Source organism: Phalaenopsis equestris, unplaced genomic scaffold (genome assembly GCF_001263595.1).
Source record: "Phalaenopsis equestris unplaced genomic scaffold, ASM126359v1 Scaffold000800, whole genome shotgun sequence".
NCBI lineage: Eukaryota > Viridiplantae > Streptophyta > Magnoliopsida > Asparagales > Orchidaceae > Phalaenopsis > Phalaenopsis equestris.
In genome coordinates this window covers 74,426-95,223 of record NW_018165240.1, presented here as the reverse complement: position 1 = coordinate 95,223, position 20,798 = coordinate 74,426, and the positions used below count along the sequence as shown (strand labels likewise).

At 34.1% G+C, this 20,798-nt stretch overlaps 2 protein-coding genes across 3 annotated transcripts; one reads left to right on the top strand and one right to left on the bottom strand.

Annotated features, from left to right (window-relative positions):
• The first annotated feature begins 2,113 nt into the window (after positions 1–2,113).
• On the top strand, positions 2,114–12,441 carry LOC110031278 (probable WRKY transcription factor 3). 2 transcript variants are annotated; one of them, XM_020734395.1, is made up of 4 exons: positions 2,114–2,549; positions 9,583–10,223; positions 10,563–10,695; positions 12,008–12,211. In XM_020734395.1, the coding sequence occupies exons 1-4, from the start codon at positions 2,157–2,159 to the stop codon at positions 12,116–12,118; spliced, it is 1,278 nt and encodes a 425-aa protein (XP_020590054.1). In that variant the 5' UTR covers positions 2,114–2,156; the 3' UTR covers positions 12,119–12,211. The 2 variants fall into 2 exon arrangements, with proteins under 2 accessions (XP_020590054.1, XP_020590052.1); XM_020734393.1 differs by having other exon boundaries at positions 2,115–2,549; positions 10,563–10,718; positions 12,008–12,441.
• A 2,576-nt stretch (positions 12,442–15,017) lies between these two features.
• Positions 15,018–15,992, bottom strand: LOC110031268. The gene has a single exon (XM_020734382.1). It carries the CDS (start codon positions 15,990–15,992, stop codon positions 15,018–15,020), a length of 975 nt encoding a protein of 324 aa, XP_020590041.1.
• Between the last annotated feature and the right edge of the window lie 4,806 nt (positions 15,993–20,798).

Genomic DNA, 20,798 nt, shown 5'->3' with positions numbered 1-20,798 from the left:
TATATATATATAATGCATCAGTCATGCCATCAAGTTAAGATAATTTAGACAAAAAAATACATTATTTGCAAAAATGAAAAAAAAAATTATCTCACATAATTTAATATGGAGTAATCATAATATAAACTATTTATCTCAATATAATTTAATCTAAGTTTTAAAATACAAAATAGGAAAACCAAACTGCCACGGATATTCCATTTACGTGTTAAATTAAGGGGTCGTTTGGTTGAGCGAATCAGTTGTGCACTGTAAATTTTTTGCAGGGATTTGAGAAAATTTTATGCTTGGTATGAAAATTTGCAAATACAATGCAAAGTTTTAATGAATTTGAAGTTTACACTGGATTTTATTTTGGTTTTTAGAATTCGACTGATTTGATCGAATTTGAATTACATTATTTATGTAAAATGTTATAGGCAAGTTGTCCCTGCCTGCCGCCACCGCTTGCCGCCGCCGATGCCCCCCGTTTATTGCTGTCTCCCGCCCTTTGGTCGCTGCCTGTTGCCGCCGCCCACCGCCCGCCGTTGCCTGTCTGCCGCTCACTGTCGTGGGGTCGTCCCTCGCGGCTAGCTGCCACCCGCTGCAGGCCCCCCAACCGACGCCACTGCCCGTTGTTTCACTCGCTACCCTTTGCCAATGTAAATACGTTGTTTTTAATCAACTTCAAACCAAACAAAAAATATGAAACATGTTTATTTTACAGTAAACCAAACAACTCGAAACTATTTCAAATATAGTGTAATCTTAGTACTTTATAAATACATTGTGTTTCATTTTTGGCAAACCAAACGGGCCTTAACTAATTCTATAAATTATCTTTAGGGTGTAAATGTGTCAAGTCGAGCTCGAGCTCGAGCTCAAGCTAATTCACAAATTAATTCGTTCATTATGAAAGAGAAAATAATATTAATTCAAATTAGTGCTATAATAAAATAACAAATGGAATGAACAATAATGAGATCAATATAAGAAATAATTTAATAGAAAAATTAAATAATAGAAATAAATATATTTTTAATAACTTATAAATAGTCTTGAATTTTAATATTTTTTAGCGTATTCTATATCAATATTTTTATTATCGTGTTATGTCACGAGTTAATGAGTCAATTTGAGAAGAAAATATTATCTGCGGCGACTGCACGTTCAGACGGCGGTCTGATTGGGCCGTAGCGGTCTGATTGGGCCGCGTGCAATCCACGTCCGTGTGCCGAGCTCATCAAACACAGATGAGTCAATTTGTAGAGCGAGCTCAAAGTCAACGTATACCTTAGCCCTAGAACCATTTTAGTCAACGGTTTCACATTTGAATCTGAATTTAATTTGGAGTGAATTTATCTCCATTTCATCTTCCCTAACTCGCTCCTTTTCCACCCATACAAATTTCCACGCCCATCAACTTCCACGACAGCAATACAATAACCCTTTAATACTTCCAAAAAGACCGATTTCAAGTTTTCCAATAAACAATAGGAACATTTACATACATACCCTCCAATTCTTATATATTTACATACATACTCTCCAATTCTTATATATTTACATATAACACCTTTGTTTTATGTACCCGGTCAATAATCCCATGGCGGACGAAGCTCAGCTATCCTCTCAAAGGGCCACCGATAATAAATCTCGTGCAGATGAATCCACCGACATTCTTCAATCCAGTTTGACAGATGATAAGAACCACCCAGATCTTAGACGACCAACAGTTCCCGATCAACCCTTCAACCGTAGCTTTCATGGTCATGACCTGACCGGTCACCATTTCAGCATCCTGGTGCATAGCCGCCCGGATCTCGATTCAACCAGACAACATCTCAAGCTCCCGACCATATAAATATGTATTGCCCAAAATGTCCCATATTGTATCTACTTTGCTATGATACAATATATATATATATATATATATAATTAGTATATATATATATAGATGTTTTTTTAATCATTATTTTAATATTTTAAAACATAAAATACACATTTTCATCATATTTAAGTTAACAAATATTTAAAAATTAAACTTTAGGTGATAGACATGCAAATACATAGAATCTAAGTGGTATGAATGTAAATGTTCCAAGACAATATGAGGAATTGGTTTGACCTTTCGGCGAGTGGTAATTGCTCGTCTCCTGTTCCACGGTTCCGATCAGATGGCGGAGAACGGCGGCGCTGCTACATCGCCGGCGGAGGTGAAACGGCCGTCAATCTCACTGCCGGCGAAATCCGTCGTCGAAAGCCTCTTCCGCGGCGGTCCGGCGGAGGCGAGTCCCGGTCCGATGACGCTCGCATCGAGCCTCTTCGAAGCGGAGCCTGAGTACCGGTCCTTCTCGCAGCTCCTCGCCGGAGCTATGGCATCGCCGGCGCAGCCTCCGGAGGAGGCGGCGGCGGCGATCGATGCACGTGGAAAAGAAGGAGCGAGTCTGAACTTGGGTCATAGCAGACCGATGAATTTTTCGGTGGTGCAGTCGCAGTTGTTTATGGTGCCGCCTGGATTCAGCCCAGGAGGTCTGCTTGATTCTCCGGCACTGTTTTCATCTAATTTGGTGCGTGGTTTTCTCCATGATTGATGTTCTTCATTGTGTTTTGGGCGTTACTTTTGGGTTTAGGTATGGTGCGGATTTCTCTTCAGTTTATTCGCACCTTCCTCACTCCGGCTACTCCGGTGTTCTCTGATTTTTGTGAAATCAACTTGAATTTAGCTAATAATGGTGAAGGAATTGAAGAGTTGTAAGGGCTTTTTAAACGTTTAGTTTAGATATGGGGAAGCTGGCCTTTTGTTTAGAGTAGTTTCAAACCAGTGAGGTAGGCCTTGTGATTTATCCTTAATTAATGGTGATTAGGATTGGTTATGCCAATCATGTTGTTGAAGCTGAGAGTGTATGGAGGGAATTAGGCTTTGATTTTAGTCCATATTTGCTCTAAAAGCTTTTAATTGTGGAAAACTTATTGGCTCTTATTTGACTTAATTAATGTTGTTATGATAGATTTGATTGTGAATTGATCAGGTATTGGTTTAAAACCTTTGTTTTGCTTTGGTATTTTTTCTCTATTATTCCATATATGATGGTCTAGTGGTTAATAATCTATTTCTTATTAGTGATTTTGTGGGTAATATGCCATGTTTTGAGTTCGGAAGGTGGTACACTCCGGTAAAATAGGGCATGATGAAGGGGTTAAGCTCAATTTTGACGTAAACCTTAGAAGCCAAGATCTATTAAATATAATTTGTACTTACAAGTGGAAAGTTTCATATACAAATAATTATAAGCATTAAGAGTAAGCATAGAAAAATAAATAATATTTTATTTTATCAATAAAATTTATCAAAACAGTTCGACGGGGAAGCAAAAGCAATAAGTAATAAAAACATCGGAAAAACAATAACTTAATAAAAAACAACGCTAACCCAATAGAAGTGCAAATATAAACTATAATACAAACTTAAATATGAAATGCAATACTACTACAAAGAAATTTGCTCCTGCAATACGGCCCACTAAACAATATGGTAGGATCTATTATAAGAAAATTTTATAACGAATGAGTTTGATATTTCAAACCCAATAAACAAATTCTATTTTTGAAAGCATAAATGACTTCAGTATTGAGCCATGCAACACGGGAAATAAAAGAGGCTTGATTTAATATGAATAATATCGTAATAAGTATTATCAAATTATTCAGTTCAAGTAATGTTTTATTACATGAATAAAAAGTTATTTTATGTTTTAAAATAAAATATACTGGTGTTTATAGTCATATGAAAACTATAAGCAATTCTTTTCCTTACTAGCATATATATTTGCGACACTAATATGCATATCTAAAGATAATTCATTGATCCTCTATCATGTCTTTTTTATTTTTGTATATTTTTATAGTTAATTTACTAGGACACTTTGAAATTGAGAAGGTCGACACCAATCTTTGAAATTCTAATGATTTTTAAAAGTCTTCACCTTGTGGTTGTGCCTGTTAACTTGACTAGACAATATTCAAAAAAGTTCTATTGAATTACACATCCATTGCAAGCAATTATATATATTCTTTATATTATAAACAAGTAATATGGTTCATGATATCTTCATAATAAAAATATAATTGCAGTAATTAGATATAATATATTTAACTAAGATAATGTATATAAAGAATGCTGTTGTTATAAGGATTATTTTAATATTCAGGAATTTATACAACAATAATTCATGGGATGCTATTCACATCACATAATATTTCATTATGAACATTAAATGACGTCTACAAGTGTATATATGATGATTATTTAATGTGACTTGTAGGATTGATATTCTGTAAAATATCTAAGAACATTTTACAAACATAAAAATAATGCTCATGGTGAAGAATGATACATCTATCCTCTAATAAATAGTTACCTCAAAACGAGTAATCCAAAAATCAAAATTAACTGAGATCCAATCTAATCACGTCAGGTTAATAATCAACTTAAATGCCCTACATGATAAGAACCTCAATTAAAATAAAATCGCATATAATCATTAAAACTGGTGGTTAACTGATATAAATGCAATATTGACACCAAAATTTATCCCACCATCAACTCGAAGTAATTATTAATTTTATGAAATATGCATATGATATTAAATTTAATTGTTTGGCTTAACGTAAATATTATTAAATTTAAACTTTAGTTATGGTTTAGGAGAACTTGACATACCTATATCAAAATGACAAGGATTACGACTTCAATTGCAAAGGTCAAGGAGTGATCTTAAAAAAATTTTTGCAAGGAACACAAGCAATAAAAATAATTACAATGATGTCGAAGTAAGACCTTGAACGAAGAGGAGTTTAGATTGAGGACTTGGTACGACATCCTTATGGCATTAAGGAGAAGAAAAAGGAGAAAAAAACTAGTTATTTTTGATATTCTTGATCAAGGAAGTAGAGCATGAGGAGGCTTATCTATTTTTTATCTTTAATTTAAGGAGGAACGAGGGTTAGCAGCTACGAGGTGTAAGGGATGAGCAAGGGAGACCAATGTTCATGTTTGAACCAATGTTTAATATTGCACAATTGGGTATTGGGGCATTTTTCATTCACTAGACTTGTCGTCTTGCTTGCCATTTTTCTTTCTATATGTCATTGTGTAGATGCAGAGGGACAGGCCTACGAGAGGCAAAGGTGCTAGAAAAAAGAAGCGAAGTCTTCCTAAGCAAAGACAAGACTTCTTCTTCCACGGACAAAAGAGTTCCATCCATCATTTTAGGATGATTCCAGAGACATTCCTGGATAGACTAGCAGGATATCTCACGTAGAAGAGAGATGATGATCGCTCAGTACCGTCAATTTTATCATTTTACCAAGATTTATCTTTCTTCAAGATAATGGTACTCATTCTAGCCCCAATCCTTTCCTGTCCCTATAGACTCTGAGCACGAAAAGAGAGTCTTTCATTCTACAAGAAAAGAGTTCTTTCTAGTGGTACTTCTCCTCCGTTACATTCATTGTAGCAATCTGGTCGAGTAGCTTGAGTAGGAGACGAGACCCTCTTTCGCTAAATCGATACTTGCATTTGTTTCACCAGAATGAAGCACGACTACCAGTGATCAAAAATCTCTTTCTATCAGTTCTCGGCTAAAGGTTGGTAATTGGCAATCTTCTGATGATTCACGAATAAATCGTTGTAATTGCCATAGAGATCCATAGCATGAAGGGATTCAACCAATTATTCTGATGTGTCTGTCCTTTGGCCTTGGGTTTGATCCGACCAGTGAGCCTTATTAGTTGAGTCAGTCCCACCCTTGCTTGGAATGGAAATGCAGGGTCTAGGTTTAGAGGACCGTCCCCTACAGTACAGGAGCACTACCCCCAATGTAGAAAGATTCCATGTCTCCTCCGCCTGCTAACAACTCCTGCCAACAAGACCTATCTTTGCTTTGTTTTTTCTGCGGGTTCGCTACTGTCATACCTAGTTCTTCCTGCATAAGCCTCAAAGAGGTCAGAGGCGTTTGCCTCAAAGTTTGAAAATTGCTTAAATTAAAATAAAGGAGAAAAAAATAATAATTTATTAACATCATAACTTATAAATTTATTAAAAAAATATATTATCAATCTAGCATTTTAAAAAGTGATAAATTATGTTTATATGAAATAACAAATTACGTAAGCTGCAAGTTATCATGTAACAACTTGCATAAAATAAAAATACAATGCAAACATCAACTAATTAAGTCATCAAACTAGCATAAAAATGAAATGAATGTAACATAAAATATCATAGAAATAAGATGAGTTTAGCATAGTAAACGTCTCTACTCTTATAACTCAAACAACGTAATAATCTTCATATTGCTAAATAAGAATGTAATAAATAATTAAAAGCTAGAGCAGTAGGCTACAACACCAACATGAGCAGTACATGGGGTTGACTTTAGCAAGAGCAGTAGAAGGAATAACAAAAGAAGCAGGCGGCGGAATAGCCGCGGTGATGGCGGCAAAAGAAGTAGGTGGCAGCGCTTGGAAGGCTGAGTGGGGAGATGGGAGCTCTTGCACATCAAAGTGAGGCTTTGACTCATGTTTGAATCATCTAGCATAAGAAAAAAATTAAGCTCGAGGGGTGCACACTTTAGTGGAATTGAGGAGAGACACGCCCTGAGGCGCACCTCAACTAATGTGACGCTTATGCACCGCCCAAGCTTCTCGAGGCATATGCCTAAAAGTGTTCTTTGAAATTGAGTTGAGGTTGGCCTCAAAGCACACCTTCAATTGAATAATTTTAAATAGTTGTTTAAACTTCTTAAATCACAACTCGAGGTTCTTGGAGGTGGCAGAATCACACGATTTGCACGCTAATCAGGGCAAAGATGGAATCAAGTGATTCATGTGAGGAAGAGGACACGATCTCAGGTCCACATATTAGGTTTTTGTTGGTTTAGGATTGTTAATTGGCAAAAAATTTCATCATATCAAATATTGACCATTTTCTTTAGTTCCACTATATGAATTTTATTGCTACTAAAGTGTTAGCTCGAAGGAATAGTTCTATGCAAGGGCCCTTTGTGGTTTTCTCAAATAATTAGAGATTGTTTTAATAGCTTGCGATAGAGTTGTCTCTATTGTCTCTTTCACATCATTGAACTTTGGGTTGATACCATGATCTTATTTAAAACTCATATGTGAGTTTTTTTTTAAGTTTCTTCTTAATAAGCATTTACTTGTACTTGGGATTTGGGAAGGCTAAGTAAATTTATACATTATGTTTATTGTATCTTTTTAATCTCTCATTTTCATGGATGTGGACTTGAGGCGATGCTGAACTATATAAATCTCAGTGCATCTTTTTTATATGTTTAATTGATCTCCTTTGTATTTATTTTGTGGTATACGATGCTTGCTTATGGTAACACACATAGGAAGCATGCTCTTGTTGGAGCACTCTTATCTGACCTCTTAGGAAGCTGCCTATGGGGACAAAATCACGGCTTTTGTTTGGATAAAGCTACTTATATCTTGATAGTTAAAAATTCTGATTGTCACAATCTCATTGTTTCATTGTAGGAAACATTCTTTTGAAATTGGTATTTTTTATTGTAATTTTTAGTTGATTTTATTGCATGTCCGTTGTTTAAATTTTACCACAACTATTCTGATTAATTTTATATATTAATATTCTCAATTATTTATGTAGAGTACTACATGAGATATACATTCTATTTTGCTCATATTTCAAATAACTCCCATTTCTTCTAATTTTGGCCATATACTTGAATCTAATCATTTGTTGATAGACCTATGAGATATGAATCCAAATTAATTAGTTTATGTTTCATCCATCCTAGTGCAATTCTTTTGGTGCTCATGTGATTACTTTGGAGTTGTTTATTTGGTGTTTAGCTAGTTTAGTTATTTTCTTTGCATTAGATTGAGATATTTTTTTGCAAATGTTGGATTGATAGCCATTTGTATTTTTTATTTTTTAAGCACAGTGCATCAAATCTATTAAAATTTCAAATTAGAAATTGTTGATCATAAATTATTTCTGTGACAATGTGCATTGTGTTGCATTGTGATGTCCTAGTTATTATTTTTTTTCTTCATTATACATAGAAAAATTTTGTTTTTGTAGCATGGTTACAAGCAAAGGTTTCTAATGGAGTACAATTTTTAAGATCCAGATCTAAGAGTACCCCAGAACTAAGCAAAATAGGAGCACGCAAGATGATTTAGAAATAATCAAGATCTAATGGAGTAGGTTTACACATGTTGATAAGGACAAATAGCCAAGGGATCTTTTAGATTATATCTTGTTGCTAGTTTATATATATTATGGATTTAGAGGTTCAAGTATATATTATGCAGAGCTTATTTTTTTCCATTTTTTTATTTGATACAAATATATATAAGCACCTTTATATATGCATTAACTTGTATTTTATTCTTTTATGCCATCACAGGGCACTATTTTATTTAGAGGTATTTACATACATAGCAGGCATGACTTTTACAGGCATGGCTTTTAATTGGTATGCTTAGAAGTCCGGAATGCTATGTGCTGGCTTTCTTGTTCCAAATAGAATTGTAAGTTTAGTTTAATAGCTCTAATTGTATATAGTTAGGCCAAATCATTATTTTTCTTCTACCAGCAATCGTTCTACTACTAAGGATTATAAGTTTCTCTTTTTTTTAGATCTATTATAAGTTTATTCAAAATAAGTAATATAAGAATAAGAACTAAGAACTCATCCCTATGTTTCTCTTTTTTTTAGATCTATTTTTGCCTTCAGCATTCTCCGCGCATATGTTATCATCTTTTATTTTATTTGAATTCAACTTGATTTCAAGTCTCTCTCATGCCTTGACTATCTTTCCCTTATAAAAGAGATGTCCACATTGGTCATTATTCGCCTCTTAGCTAAGCTTTGTCTTTGATATCACCTTTTTGTGAAGGAATGTAAATGATAGGGAGATCAAAGTTGGGCCAAATATACCAGTGATCAAATTAATTTTAAACTCAAAAACTTAAAGTTTATGGATGAGGGTCAACTATCTAGCATTTCTTTTTCAGGTAAATTTACATACATACCAAACAATTCTCATGTATTTTACACATCGAACACCCGAAGTTTAATATTTACATTTATAATATTTTGGTGTCATAAAGTTATGCATGAGTATTTGATATTTGAAAAGATAGTGATGGTGCTATTTTGATGTGATGTTAAAGATATGAATGGTATGCATTTAAATATGAATGTTTAGGTGCTAGATATGTAAATACATAAGAATTGTGTGGTATGTATGTAAATGCCTCTTTTTTAACCCAAAAAATTTAAGTTTATGAGTGATGGTCAACTACTTGTTACTTCTGTAATGACATTTTTTAAACTTCCAATATGAAACTAAACCCAATACTCTCAGTATCCTAACAATGCAAAATCATCACTCGTTCATCAAATAATCTCATGCCAATCCACTAAAGCTTGCGTAGCACTCCTTTCCATCGTTATCATTGTCATTTTACGCATTGCTCCAATACTAAATTACTAAATCATTGATATTAGTAAGTTGACACCTTGGGCGAATGGCTATATGCAGGTAAACCTTGGAAATTCGCATCAACATGCTTTAGCAGAATTTTCTTCTTCTCTTCCATCATCTTCCTTGACACAGCCAGTCTCCACCATTAACATGGCAGCATCCTCCCAACCTATGCTTCCCATCACTCATGGCGCCAATATTCTCTATCCTGAATCTGCTTTTTCATCAGATTTTGATCAAATATCTCAGCCCGCCACCATTGTTGCCGATAAACCTGCTGATGACGGATACAACTGGCGCAAGTATGGGCAGAAGCAGGTGAAAGGTTGCGAGTATCCGAGGAGTTATTACAAATGTACCCAGGTGAAGTGTCCGGTTAAGAAAAAGGTTGAACGCTCCGTCGACGGCCAAGTGACGGAGATAATCTATATGGGACAACACAATCATGATCGTCCGATACCAAGCAGACGGTCGAAAGAAGGTGGAGCTGAGTTAAATGGAAATCCTGATACGAATAACTCTGAATTGTTACGAAAGGATGATCATCTCAACGAAACGAGCAATGGTATGATTGGTCTATTATCTACCAAAGAGCAGCAATCGGGGCATGGACTTTCGGAGCACTTGGAAGGTTCAAGCGACGATGAGGAGTTATGTGATGGTGAAGCAGAAGATGGTGAACCTGAACATAAAAGAAGGTTCGCTTTCACAATAAGTTTCGGCTCACCCACTTATTTTACAATGTTTCTAAAAAAAAGGGGAATTTACATACATACCGCACAATTATTTTTTTAGTTATTTAATACTTATAGTTTGATATTTATACTTACAACCTTTGGTGTCATAAACATATGCATTAAAAATGTGTTTTTTTACTTTTAAAGAGATGGTTATTATGGTATTTCTGATATGATGTTAAAGATTTGAGTGGTATTAATGTCAATATGAATGTGTCGGTATTAGAAGTGTAAATACGTAAGGTTTATTTGGTATTTATGTAAATGCCCCTAAAAAGAAATCTTTGTTTTGTTCGACAGAAACTTGGAAACTAGGATGATAGAGTCATCTTCTCATAGGACGGTAACAGAACCAAGGATCATTCTTCAGACAACAAGTGAAGTTGATCTTTTGGATGATGGCTACAGATGGCGCAAATATGGGCAAAAAAAAGTAAAAGGAAATCCTAATCCAAGGTATGCAATTCTCTTTCTAATTTTTTTGTACACAATAACCCCTATGAATGAGTTTCAAGCTATTTTAAGTTAAAGGAATTCAAAATTCATCTCAATTTATTTGGAGCTGCTCTAAATTATGTTACATTTTATCATTCTATAAGTTGAGTTGTGAATAACAAAAAGGGTATAATTGATTTACACAAAACTTTCTATCTGCTAAGGTCGACTTAAATATGTCCCCTTAGACGAACATAATTTAGTGCAACTCTAAATAAAAGAAAAAAAAATTACATACATGTCACACAATTCTTCTTATGTATTTACATATCTAACACCTAAACATTCATTTTTACATCCACACCACTCAAATCCTTAACATCACATTAAAAATACCATCGTCACTATCTCTGTAAAAGTGAAATGCATTTGTTTTTTTTCAAATCTTATTTGTTTTGATAATATATTAATGATGTAATTAAATGAACTTCTATTTAGATGTTTTTTTTTCATAAAAGTCTAGTTTTTTATGAAATATTTAGCATGATTTTCTTATTATCTTCATGGATAAGGAGATATTCTGTATAATTTGTGATTAATACACACAAATGCATGCAAAGTCTAGTCCCCCTTGTGATTGACCAATGAGATATTGACCTTATATGTGCTGCATTATCTGAACCATCAAACTGCCAATATTGTATCATAAGGTACTCAAATGTGATCAAGCAGGGGGATTTACATAAATACCACAATTCTTAAATATTTACATATCTAACACCTGAAATTTGAAATTTACATGCATAACAATCAATTCCTTTTAACATCACCTCAAAAGTATTACTATTACTAACTTTTTAGTTTTGAAATGTACCTTTTCATGCATATGTTTTGATGTAATTATAGCAGTAACATGTTATAAATTTAAATTTCAAATAAGTATTATAATTACATAAGATATGTGCGAGTATGTAAATTTTTGAGAAAATTGTCAAAATGGTCCCCTGACTCATTGCAGAGTGGTCATTTGTGTCTTAGAGTTTATAGAAATCTCAATTTATTTCTCAGATTGTTTTAGTACTGTTGAAATAATTCTTAATAAAGACTATTTTGAGTTGTTAAAATACTCCGGATACTAATTTAACGTGTTTATTACTAAAATGACCCCATGTAAATGGTTAAAATACCATTTTCACACTTTACTCTAATTTTTTTTGTTGGGCGCATGCTACGGTGCACGTGGCATAAATGCCAATAAATTTCGAAGTTCAATGATGTTGACAACGATCTGTATAAATGTTAATCTTCAGGAGTTATTACAAGTGCACGAGCGTGGGATGCAAAGTTCGAAAACACGTCGAAAGGGCTTCGACCGACCGGAAAGCCGTCATAACGACCTACGAGGGGAAGCACAACCATGATGTTCCTGCAGCCAGGAACAGCAGCCATTACACCTCCAACACTGCTAATAGAAGCAGCTCCTCATCTCATGATAATCACAACAGTCATGGCAGATCAGATTCAAGAAACAATGTACGTAGGCCGGTCGCCCTCCTTCGGGTGAAGGGCGAAAATGAAAATATGTAGAATACAGGGGGGGTTTATGATCATTTATTTTGCTTGTAATTACATTAGCATTAGCGAGAAAAATTACATTTTTATACAGTTTGTAATTGCACAGAGAACAATAGTGAGACAGTTTGTAATTGATATTTTATTTGATTTAATTGCCAGCAGGTGCATATAGGATGAATTTGTGTGATATTTTTATAAATTTTGTGCATTTATAACCTTTAATTCCTATTAATTTACATAATTAACCCCTAAATTTTATTTTCTTACATACATGCCACCATACCTACCTATGCATGAAAAGATGGATTTCACTTTATAAAAGTTAAAATGGTGTTATTTTTGATGTGAAATGAAAGTTTTGGGTGGTATAAATGTAAGAAAATAAATTTTAGGTGTTAGATATGTAAGAAAATTGTTTGGTATTAATAAATATTGATATTTAAATAAAAAAATGGAAGGTAATAATCTAAAATTTAACATTTATTATATTTTTTATTTTATCTATATATAGTTATTTAATTATATATATGTGTGTGTGTGTGTGTGTGTGTGTGCGCGCGCGCCCGTGCGCGCTTATTAGTTGACACCTGTGAGCCACTTGTAAGTCCTCTGAGGTCGGAGGTTCGAATCCCTTTCTGGCGACGGTTATTTTATGGAGGGTGATATTTGAATTGTTAGACATATTATGGTGGCTGGAGGTTTGTATGATAGCCTCTGACCATTTATTTGATAACATATGTAAATACGTAAATAATTAGCGGTATATAAGTAAATACCTGTCATAAAATTCCAATTAAATGAATTTTATATTTTAAAGAGTATAACGTACGACTTTGCCCCCGTTACGAAGCAAATGGATGGCAACAAAACAAAATTTTCATAATAATAAAATATGATTGTATCCCTTTAGATTGCTTCTTAGAGTAAAAATGTCTTGACCATGACGTTTTGACACAATATATATCATAAAAACAAATATTGCAAGTAGAGTAAAACAATTGTTTTGCTTGCTCATGATTGTATCCAAGATAAATTGTGAGTCAGCTTCGGCTAGCTCGACCGTTTGGTTCGAGCTGATAGGACTAGGTAGTTGGAGTTGGCCAATCAGCTCGACTGGTTGTTTCGACAGAATTTTCGTTCCACCGTTCGACCAGTTAGTTTGGCAAGTTGGCTTGGCCGGTTAGCTCAGCTAGTCAGCTGGACTTCATCAATTTGTCGAGAGTAGAATCTTATTATCAATGCACATCAATTGATTAGGCTACGCGCTACTCTATACCATTGTATTATATATATATAATGATAATAATAATAATAAAGACCAATGATAAGATATTTATAGAAAGAGTAAAAAATTCAAAAAGAAGTATTTTAATATTAATATTTGAAGACAAAAAAGATGTTTAAAATTATAATAATTAGAGAAATTAAATTTATTTTGAAATTATTTGATATATTAAAAATTAATAAAAATATAAAAACCAAAGAAATTTTGTATTATTTTTTATTGATGTTATGAAGGCATATGATTTAGTATTTTGGGAATTGATTTGATGTGTGCGTCGAAGTCTTAGTGTCTGTTTGAGGCAGCTTATTTGGTGCGGTGGCGTTTTGAAAACGCACCTGACCTGCTTGGGCAAACAACTTTTTTGGTAGCTTATGTGTTTTCAAAATGCTGAAAATAGTGTTTTCACACCGCACATGTCTAGCTGTGGTGACAGTTTTCTGGCTATGGTCTAACTATTCCAAAAAAATAAAAATTTTTAGTAGCCACCGCACCTAGCTTATTAACAGATTATCCAATAAGTTACAGTTGCACCAAAGAGACCCTTACTTAGCACCAATTAGTATTTATAGTTGAGTGACTAAAAAGTCTTCAATTATAATTGAATCTGTTGGGGCATTTACATACATGCCACCCAATTCTTATGTATTTACATATCTAAAACCCAAAATTTAATTTTTACATTCATACCATCTAAATCTTTTTTATCATATAAAAAATATCATCCTTTTTGTCAGGTATGACTCATATACCAGTAAATTTGGAGTATCTTGGAATAGAGAGATGTGTCTCATGAAATGAAAAGGAGTGTCTCTTGGTGTGAAGAGATGTGTCTCTTGGATTAGTGGGTTGGGGGAGCGAGCGCGAGTTTATAAATTTATCTGTGAGTTTTATCTATAAATATATGTGTAACCTTATGAGTATCTAACTCTTCTAAAATAGTGAAATTCGCAGCTCGCTTCCGAGGATGTAGGCATCTTTGTCGAACCTCGTTAAATCTCTGTATTCTTCTTCTGGATTTGCATTGTTTCGCCCTAAATTTTACAACATTTTTAACTTCCAGAAAGTGCAATACATCTTTGGATGCATAGGAGAGGTGGCATGTATGCAAAAGATTGAAGTTTAGATAATACACATGTGAATACATAGGAATTAAGTGGCATGTATGCAAATATACATACATGAATAAGCAAAGCTAAACTATTAAGTATATGATAGGCAATTTCAATCCACATGATATTAATAACTATTAGGGAGACTTACATACATGCCACATATTCCTATACATTTATACATCTAATACCTAAACTTTAATATTTACATATATACCATCTACATCTTTAAATCACACAAAAACACCAACAAATGTTATTTTGCTAATTTCCATAATAAATAATTAAAAAAACTAAATGCAATAAACCAAAAAAATACAAAAAAAAAAAAGATATAAAAAAAGGAAAAGATTAGAAAATTATATTTGCATAATAACCCTCCTCTCCTTTGAATTTATTTACAATTATACCCTTCTCTTCCTCTCTCAACTCTTGCCCATAACCAAACTGGCCTTCACAATTGCCTAAAGAATCATGTTTGCAGAACTTATAGAAACAGCAAGTAATAATGATATGAAGCACAGTAATAATAGAATACATGTAAGTTATTGTAAAACCCTCACAGATTAAAGATAAATCAAATTTATTATTCTGAAAATATGGCTTCATCACTCTTGCTTGAAACACTAGTTCTATGGCAGCCATGGCCAGATCAGTAGGAGCAGCAAGTGATAAAGCAATGGCAGCCCTTCCCCTAAGCAGCACAGAGGACTTCATCAAAGCTTCATCAGCCCTACAATTCTCCATGGCTGAAATAATGCTTGATAGATTGCAGATGGCAGCTATGTATAAGGTGATCGTGGTGTAGAGGACGATACTGACGACTGAAATCAATACAACTATGGCCGTCGAGTCAATGCTGAATAATTTTGTGGAATTGGATAGGAGGAAGAGGATGATGAGAAGAATTGCATTGGTTGATAGGGTGAGGAAGGTGTTGAAGAGTTGGGCGAGGGCGAGGGGGCGATAGAGATGAAGGAACGAGGATACTGGAGGAGGAGATTGGTTGTGACGATGAGGTTCACGAGAGGCGAGAATTATGGATGCTTTGGCTAAGGGGAGAAAGGTGAGTGTGAAGGGAAGAGTGAGGAAGAGGGAGAGGATTGTGTGAGCGAATTTGGGATATGGAATGATGGAAAGTTGAGGTTTTTGGATGGAGATGAAATGGAGGAGGGTGGAGGAAGGAGATGAGGTGTTGGGAGGAGGGAGGAGGAGAGTGGAGGCAGATGAGGGGAGGATGAGGAGTGTGGCTATGGAGGCAAAGATGTCATAGCTGGTGAACAAAGAATGTATTGAGGTTCTTAAGATATTTGTTGCTTTCTCCATGGGTTTAGTGGTATGAGGAAGGAGGGCAATGGATTCCCTTTTTATAGATTAGTTGAATGATGCTATAATTACAAAATGCTCTTTGTATCATTGTTTAGAGATAGTGGTTCAAAGAGAGAATAGCATTTCAAATGAGGAGAATAAGACTTTCATAATATTGTGGATATGAAAAATGTGTCGGCTTTGATCTTGAAGAGATTTAACATTTCAAATGAAAAGAGTACAACGAATGTAGGCTCACTGACAAAAGATCATGCGTCTACTTGTGTGACCGAGTGAAGCTGTCTGAGCTAAGTCAACAAGGTCAAAGCCGACCGAACTATGAGACTGGCCAAAGACGGCAGAAGGATGCAAGAGACAGCCACCGAGACTAAAACATGACAAAAGTGTATCTAAGACAACCACCAAAAGAGAGCCCACATAAGGGAAAAAAAAAGGACTTCCTAGTATTTCCAACCATCCCAGCAAAGCCTAGGGGCTCTTAATCAAAGACTGAGGACCAACAACCTAGCTATATCAACAAGTCGACTCATATTGACCAAGCTCAGTAGATCAAGCAGATCTCAACCAAGCAAGCGGATCTCAACTGACAGAGTTGATCTTGTTGATGTCCTAAAGCCAATTAAACTTAGTCAACCAAGTTAAAGAACAGTCGAATGATAAGCTCATATATGTTTATATATAAAATACTATAAATATCACAGTACGGAGCATTTCAAAGCAAGGGTAAAAATGTAACATCACGATATTATACTATCTTCTCTTTAAATAGGTGGGTCATTTTATGAAGAAAACACGACAGATTACCATTTATTATTGTTCACTCCACGCTCTCTCTCTCCTTCTTTTTATACTTTATTCATTGAGTGTGATTCACGGACGAATACCAACAAAAATTTTCATGTAAAAAGATGTATGAGAGATACCCCCAGTCCCTCGACATGATCTCCATACATACATACACACACACACACATATATACATATATATATATATATATACATATATATATATATATATACATATATATATATATATATACATATATATATATCATATGACTTCTAATTGTATAGAGTCGAGCATTGTCTGATTATATTCGCCTGAACACTAATGCCCGTTGACTTTGTTGCTCCTTACGGCTTGGAAGGACAATGCATGTCATCAATGTGAATATTCACTAATAGGATCAATGCATGAGCAATTCATTTATATATTCATTATTTTGAAATAAATTAAAAAAAAATAAATTTCATTTAAAGAGTTGTTGAAATATGACATTGTTAGCTAGGAAAAATATTTTACGTACGTCATCTGTACGCATGCTACATACAGACGAACGACACGATACATTGGCGGGAAAAAAAAAAAAACACCTCGCCGGTATATCACGTATGTCGTCCGTACGTAGCTCGAATACGTACAACATACGCAAAATTTTCTCGTTATGTAGGAGGAAATATTACATTAAGATATTAGATATTCTGAACATAATGATATGATGTAATCTATACCGTTATCCGGACATTTAGATCATACATGTAATATTTTCTCATTTGGTAGGCTGTCACATTTTTAAGTTAGGACCGGATGTATTATTTGTGGAAAACAAAAGGCTAAAGTCAAATGTCTCATACGGCCAGATATAGACATTGGATTAGTACAATCCATTTAATTAAAAATATATGCATTCCTCTACTAAGAATTTAACGTACAATTAAAATGATGAAGAAGTTCTTGCCATTCATTTATGTAAGTCGAAAGCTACATTTCATTTGAATTTCATTATAGGCTATGTGGAAGTTGGAGGTGTAAGCGACTAAGTGATCCGAGTAGGTTTGAGCTCGACCGTTAACTAGCTCACAAGTTGAGCTTATGAAGAAACAAACTCGAGCTCAAGTTCGTTTATTAAATGAGCTCGAATACCCAGAGCTTGATCACGAGCTTATTGAGGCTCGACTAGCCAGATTCCATTCATGTCAATGTTCTCTCCGGTAAATTGTTGGGGGTGCTTCTTCTTCTCTCTCCCGATCAATCACTTAGATGGCTTCTCCAATGAGTTCCCACGGCGATTTCAATCAAGCTTACAAGCCTACTATTAGTACCATGATTCGAGCTCGAATCATCATTTGAGCTCAACTCGAGCTTGTATTTAGGCAAACGAGTTCGGCTTGAGTTACGATTCAACTCATGTGCACCCTTATGTAATAGATCCTTATAGAAAATAATTAGTAGTACCTCATATAAATAATCAGGGACTATTTTAACACTTTACTCATATAAAAATTTAAATTTAAGTCTTAACCATGTAAATACATAAGATTTGAGTGTTGTGTATGGATCTTCTTAATATAAATTTATGCAGTATTTACATACATACCACAGAATAACTATGTATTTACATATCTAACAACTAAATTTTACCAACATTTATGCCGCTCGAATCTTTTATATTACGTCAAAAATACAATTATTTTAATTTTAAAAAGTAAAATTTCATGTGCAACATATAGGTAAAAGTTAAAGTTTAGGTATTTGATGATGTAATTACATAAGAATTTAATGATGTGTATGTAAATCTTTTCATAAATAATTATTTGAATTATAAATATATATGGGATTACACTTATGAATTTTTAATTTCTACTCTTCATCCTTACATCGAAGGGTGACTTAGGTCGCATTTGGGGCAATGATGTGTTGATAATTTTATACTTGTTGCTACTTGTATTTTACTTGATGATATTGGACTTTGAGGAAGGTTTTATGTCGTTTTTATAGGTTGTAGCAAGAAAGGGAGTGAATGGGGATTAAAAGGGATCAAATTGTAGAATGAGCAAATGTTGTGTTCCTAAATGAAGCACAAACCCTAGTGTGCAAAAAGGTGGTGCTAACTCTCAGGCGCCTACGCGCTGCTACCGGCGCCTAGGCATCACGATCGCGGTGCCTAGGCACCAATCCCGACATAAGGAGTTCATATGGAGTAGGGTGGGCGCTTAGGCGCTAGAAATAGTTTTGGCAGTTCTAATTGATGGATGCACCTGTTCACATGTTCACTTGGGCAACTTATAAAAAGGATGGAGATGAATTAAAGAGGGCTTTTTTGTCATTTTTTCTTTTGTCATTCTAAGAGGAATTGGAGGAGAAGGCCAAAGATTTTGCAAAAAGATTAGAAGAGAAGAAAAGAAAGAGATTGGGAGGATTGAGAGAGTTCATTGTTTGTTGTTAGTAACATCTTCAAACTACTTGTTTGTGAAGGAGATAAATGCCTTTACATTGTATTTTCTTCAGAATTTTCTTGTAAAAACTTGGATTTTGATATTTATGCATAAACTAAATTTTCTTTGATGAGATTTGTCAAGAATAGTGAGCAGTCATCTTGTTTCTCTCTTTAATTGAAACATTGAATGGGTAAGACAAAGGTTTTAAGATTGTTTGTGCTTTGATTTGAATTTAATAGTATTTTGTTAACTTGAGAACTTAATTTACTTTCTAATTGGTCAGTTGATTGTTAAAACCTTTTGTGAGTATTAATATCCAGAAGGATTCATTATGGAACTAAAAGAGTTAACAACATGAACTAATTGGAATAGGGATATTGTCGATGGATTTTTGCAATCTTCTAGGAGTAATTTTCTTTAAGCAGATCAAGAATTTTAAGGAACTAAGCTTAAGACTGTTAATCTTCCTTAGACCACCAGAATGGGATAAAGAAGTAATTTTCTCTTGATTGTCACTATTTTTGAATCTAATCCTTAGTTCTATTCATCACTTGATCCATTAAAGAGGAAAAAATTCTCATCACCTAATTTGATATAAGAATCCTTTTACTTGTTAGGATAAACATGTTTTTTATTATTTTCAGATAGGTTTAGAATTGAACTTGCTAATGAAACTCTTCAGGCTTGCTAATAGTAAATGGCCAGAACATTTCCTACGTTGAGTTATCCTCGTTCCATGTGGGGATCGACAACTGGACTCAAACTCAATATTATTGATACATCTTGTATACTTGCGTGAACAGCCCATGCTTCACAGCACTTGGTGCGTGCCAGGCAACGATGCAGTGCCACACTGCACTTTTAAGTTTTTAGCCTGCTTTTTTGCAATTTGACTTGTGCATAAGAACTACATTTTGCTTGTTTTTTTTTTCAAAAAAGTTCTAGTGGGAAGCTATGTTTTACAACCCGACCTGACTAACTGCGGTAACTGCCAAAAAGTTACGGTGCAACTTTTGAAAATAAAATAAATATTTACTAACCACCACAACTTTTTTAAGATCATTTTTCTCTAAAATAACTACCACAAACAGACCCTCAATCACTTGTACGCAAACATTTGACTCTCTCTCACCAAATACATGTACAAATATAATACTCGGGCGATATTGCAAGAAGATCTAAGAGTCGTGAAAAATTACTACTAAAAGTGGATTCAAAATTACAAAACATTTTTTTTCCATCCTAATAAATTCAAGAACAAAATAAAAATAACTTGACACTCAAAATATCTGTCAATTTAGTTGGTGTGAACATAATTTTCAGTCTATAGAAGTATTGTGCTCACATAAGCTAAGAATTAATCTGTGCAACATGATATCTCATTATCAATCCATCCAAATAATTGAACACTAATAATTGCACAATAATATGCTTTTGATAGCTTGCTAAGGATCCATCTATTGTTTGATATATATTTTTCTAAATAATAATAAAAAAGATTGATTTATTTGATAATAATGCAACAAAATTACATCTCATAAGAACATATTTCAACAAAATTTCAACTATGATTTAAATGGCATAA